The 5,529-nt window shown below is 33.9% G+C and overlaps 1 protein-coding gene across 1 annotated transcript; it reads left to right on the top strand.

Annotated features, from left to right (window-relative positions):
• The first annotated feature begins 457 nt into the window (after positions 1–457).
• On the top strand, positions 458–2,665 carry LOC110018656 (probable 2-oxoglutarate-dependent dioxygenase AOP1). Its single transcript, XM_020716023.1, has 3 exons — positions 458–840; positions 904–1,225; positions 2,253–2,665. The coding sequence occupies exons 1-3, from the start codon at positions 458–460 to the stop codon at positions 2,517–2,519; spliced, it is 972 nt and encodes a 323-aa protein (XP_020571682.1). The 3' UTR covers positions 2,520–2,665.
• The last annotated feature ends 2,864 nt before the right edge of the window (positions 2,666–5,529 follow it).

Raw genomic sequence — 5,529 nt, 5'->3', positions numbered from 1 at the left:
TAGATAATGTGTAAATATTGAAGAAAATTACTATAAATTTTATAATAAAATATCATAATATTAAGATGTTTAATGCTTACATAAAATAAAAAAAATCTTCATAAATTTTTACTCTAATTTTTCAGAATATTTTAATATAATTTTTAGCTATATTTGATTAATTTTAAATTTTATAAAATAAATTAATAAACATAGAACCATTAATTTAATAATTTTTTGGAGATTATAAGATAAATTAATAAATCAAAAAATATATTATATTATGTATCTTTTCTTATTAAAATTATTAAAATATACAACTAAGACATATCGTATACAATTAAAAAGTTTTCCTTAAAAAGATATTACTTTTTATCTTATCTAGAGAATTTATTTAATTTATTTTAAAAAACAAAAATTAATTATTTTTTTTTATCCCTTTTTAAATACCGATTCCGCCCTGCTGCAAGTCGAAACGATGGGATCCGACTCGAATCAGGTTCCCAAAATCCCTAAAATCGACCTCACCGGTCTACACCCATCCAACCCCGGCGGCGAGCGCTGGCGAGCTGCGAAGGCCGAAGTTGCGGAGGCTCTGTTCTCTCACGGATGCTTTGAGGCAACTTTCCCCTCCCTCTCGCCGGAGCTCCGGCAGGCGATGTTTGGCAGCTGCATGCAGGAGATCTTCGCTCTTCCTTTGGAGACCAAGCACCGTCTGAAGACCCAACAACCCTACCAAGGCTACATCGGCCAGATACCTCACCTGGCCTACGAAAGCCTCGCATTCGACGATGCCCTCTCGCCGGCGGCCGCGGAGGATTTCACCCAGCTTATGTGGCCGGAAGGAAATAACAGCTTCCGGTAAGGTGTTTCATTTTTTGCTTCTGCTGCTGTTTATGAATTTTCTTACTTCTTGATGATCAGGAAGACGGTGATGGAATTTGCGAGAACTCTGCATGAGCTGGTGGAGATTGTGCAGAGGATGATGGTGGAGAGCTTGGGGGTGGAGAAGCACTATGATTCTCTGGTGAGCTCAATCACATATGGAGTTCGGATGTCGGAGTACGGTATTCCATTAAACCAGGAAACGAAGATCAGTTTGGATGCTCATAAGGACCCGAATCTGATCACGGTGGTTTGCCAGAGCGAGATTGATGGGTTGGAGGTTGAAAATTTTGATGGAGATTGGGTTCGCGTCGATGCATCTCCAAACTCAGTCACTGTTCTAGTTGGCCTGTCCTTTCAGGTGATGGAAAATAATAATAATAATAATTATTATTATTATTATTATGGAGGGTTGAGATGCAAACCCTAAACCCTAATACACTCTTAATAATCCCGTAATAATTTCACTTTGTGGTTATTAGGGGTTATTAGGAGAATATTAAGGTGACTTATGATCCTAATAATCTTTCAATTCTATTTTAATGTTATTCATAGATTATTATGGGATATTACGCACACAGCTGTGAGTGCGGGAATATGCATCGACTTGTATTCAAAATTTACATACATAATTCATATGTATTTATATATTTAATATTTAAAAGTTTGATATTTATATTTATAAAGTTTGATATTTATACTTATAGGACTTTGATGCCCATAAATCATAAAAAAATTGTTTCATTTTTAAAAGATTAATAATAATGATATTTTTGATATAATATTATAGATTTGAGCGTTAGATTTGTAAATATATAATAATTGTGTGATATGTATGCAGATGGCCAATATTTTTAATAGCAGTATACATGCTCGCCAGTCTGTATATATTTACATATCAAACCCGTAAACTTTATTTTCTATATTTATACCACCCAAATCTCTTAAATTCATCTTTCTCACACATAATTAAATTTATGTATATATATAATATATATATATATATTTATATATATAAATATATAAAGAAAATCGATATTTGTCAGAAATCTAAATATCGATTTCTCATGCACAATCCGGCTTCATGATGAGAGCTCATGTCATGTGCCTAAAATTCGAACCCCCACGCACCACGGTAGGGATCGAACCCTTGCTAGAGGGGACTTACACTGACTCTGCCTAACAATTGGACAAGGAATGCGACACATATATACAGACATACGTACATGCATATATAAAAATTAAGTTTTATGTGTCCAAATCTACCTTTTTATATTATTGCCATCATAGTTTCACCATCATCATCTCATATTCTTATTTGTATTAAATATTTCGTTTGAATTATTCTCCAGATGTTATAGCTATTGTTTGTGAATAATTTTCTGTAGGCATGGAGTAATATGAGAGTGCGAGCCCCAACGCACCGTGTAAGGGTTCTGGGAAAGGAGAAGAGGTTTTCTGCACTGTTTTCTTCTCGGCCGAGCACCAACGCCATTGTTAAGAGTCCTGAAGAGCTTGGAGATGAGGACCATCCTCTGCTTTTTAAGCCTTTCAACTATACTGAATTGGTTAAGTTTCTCTACTCTGCAGAAGGAATGATGACCAAAGATGCTTTCAATGCTTATTGTAGAATAAGCAATGAAGAAGCTGTTTGAGATGTTTTATATTTATTAAGTAGTTTGTGAAGTTTTCATAAATATGTTTTATGTGGTGTTTATGATAATTGCTGAAGCTTTGGCTTGAAGGGAAGAAGTAAGGACAGCTTGTAATCTTACTTTCACTTGTTGATTGTGTTTTTATATGGTTGTGTCTTGCTTTTCTTCGTCGAAGTCTATTTATCGGACCAGAGATTTATTTATATTTCTAAATTGCTGAATTTTAATTTATCTGTGATTCACAAACAAGAAATAGAACATACATAAACAGAGATGAGGAGATGGAGAGAGTGTAAACAACAAATAATCTATTGCGATCAATTGTGTTTTATTTGTAAAATTATTATAAAATTTATAAAGAGAATGTACAAAATGATGATATTGTGTTTGTGTCCCCCATTTAGAGAGGTTAGTTGTTATGAAAAAAATGACGACAATAAAACGAAAAAACAGATCGAGAAAATTACACCAGAAAAATGCGACACAAAATTTACGTGTTTCGGCAAATTGCCTACGTCCACGGAGCTGCAGAGGATTTTATTAGCTTTGAGGATTACAGTGTCGACCACGTCGACTTACAAGAAAGAATTCTCTCTCTCTCTCTCTCTCTACTCGTCTTCTCTCTCTCTCTCCCCACAACTCTCTCCCCACAATTTCTCTCTATCTCTCTACCCGAGAGCAACCATAGCCAAAGGGAGTATGCAACAAAAGCTAATTATTGCAATTTTTCTTCATGCAGCGGAAGAGGTGGTTTTTGGAGAGAGCCAATTTAGTTTTGTGTTAATCCAATATTTAAAGAAGCATTAGCCCAATTAAGAAAGCCTTAATTCACGGAATTACAACAGAGAAGAAAGCAGGAACAAAGTTTGGCGGGATCCACTTATGGAGAGAAATCCTGGCAATACTTCACAAAGAGAACTAAATTAATTAGCAATTAATTTTTGATTATCTGTCATAAAAAGAGTTGATATAGCAAGAGGTGGACCAGGCTCCACCTACTCAACAAGTATTGATGTATTTTTGGTATTTTACATGCACTTCAATGTCATTAAGCCGCTTTTTTGGACCAGCCGACCATGCTTAACTGGCTTCAAGTTGGTTGGATCAACTTGGTCGCTAGAGCTTTGTCAGCATGAGCCAATAGGGTCAGCTGGGTCTACTGAGCTTAGTTGGCATGCATCGGTCGTCTGATACAGATTTTCAACCCTTTGTCCATGACGAGGAACTTCTATGGCATTCATTGGATGGTCGAGGATATTGTGGAACAGGTCATCCCTTAGAACAATTTCGCAAGAGGATTAGCCATCGCATCCAATCAGTTCTCCTGTAATAATTGGCTTGAATGTTTTCTCGCCTGACATCTATTCAAATGTTTTAAACTTGGGTCGTTTGGTCATCTTTTTGTTTGTCTCGTGGTTTGGTTGGTTTTGGCATTGTTGGCTTGGCTCATACAGCTTGGTTGGACAATAAATTTCATGATATGATAGTGAGCCCAACTTCACTGTAGTTTTCTTTTCTGGACATTTTGTTCTTCTCGGAATCCATGTTGACATATTTTTATGTACATGTTTTGGTTCTTCGATTCACTTATTTTTTTTAAATCAGCACTGCATTCAGAATAAGAGAAATTAATAATAATAAACCTTTAAAAAAGGAAGTTTAGGCTTTGTATTTGATATTGTTGACACTAATGTATAATGTCTACATAATTATTAAATATTGAGCTTGTTGACTTCTTTTTTTGGTAAACCATTTTCTATGGCATGTATTTAATTCAACATCATTTGAGCTAAATTCTAATTTAATAAAACTAAAATCTAACTAAAAAAGAATTGAAACCAATCAAACTAAAACAAACTCCAAATATAAACAATTTTAACCAAATCCTAAAATGAACCTAAAAGCAGCCTTAATAATCATAAACACCAAATTATTATTTTCTCTCCTGAGATTTTTGTAGGACTCAAAACTTTATTTTGAAATTTGAATGATTCTTATTGGTATATATAAATGTCATGCAAATAAGTTTGACAATAATTTATGGCAATTTTTACGTAAAGTTCTTTAATTTAAATTTTCATGCATGAATAGTGTTTTATTCGAATTCTAAAATTAGTGTTTTCTCCACATACCAATATGATGATTGAAATTACATTATATAAGTTGTGAAATCTTCATGATCACATATGGGGAGCACACAAACCAGTTTGGTGTTCACCCAACACAATTTTTATATAAAATTTTGCACTTAGGATTTTCATGCATGAAAAATGGTCTCACGTATAAAAATTTTAATAATCTATTATTTTGCAAAATGTACTACTCTATTACATGTGTATTATTGAAATATTTTGAATGAACCTCTCCATGCTCAAATATGGATCCATTTGGAGGACCGTTGAGCTAATGATAATATGGAGAGAGAAAAGTAATAATTTTAATAATAAGAAAAATAGTTGCAATAATTCACCTTGAAAGTAGCTCAAATGAAATTAGACTTCAACCAAACTTAATATAAATTACAAATACTTAATATGATCCATTAAAACCAACCAAAAACTCTAACTCAAAATCCACTAATTTTCTTTTATAAAATCTGGGCTCACTTTGACCTAAAGTATCTTGAGATGGAGCCCACTTCAACCAAAACCAATCGAACATTTTTTTTTTATCAAATGAGCTTAAATAATTTTTTTTTTCATAACCACTTTGCCACTTTAACTTGACATATCTTGGGCTAGAGGCATCCTTTTTAAAAACAAAGTAGACTAGTGAATTCCTTGCTTTGTTCTTTTAAAAATGAGGTTCACGTTGTATTTTTAGCATAACCACCCAATCTATTTTTAAATTTCTGTCCTTTTAACCACTCCCTTATTTATTTTTCCCTCAATTCGCTCTTAGCTTCCCCTTTGCTCAAACATAACCCTCACTTCCCTCGTTTCCCTATCATCCACCGAAGTCCCTCTACCGTTTTTCTCCTCTCCCCACTTTCTCCCTCTCCAAACCAAGA

Source organism: Phalaenopsis equestris, unplaced genomic scaffold (assembly GCF_001263595.1).
Source record: "Phalaenopsis equestris unplaced genomic scaffold, ASM126359v1 Scaffold000030, whole genome shotgun sequence".
In the NCBI taxonomy this organism is placed as follows: domain Eukaryota; kingdom Viridiplantae; phylum Streptophyta; class Magnoliopsida; order Asparagales; family Orchidaceae; genus Phalaenopsis; species Phalaenopsis equestris.
This window is presented reverse-complemented; position numbering and strand designations above follow the sequence as displayed.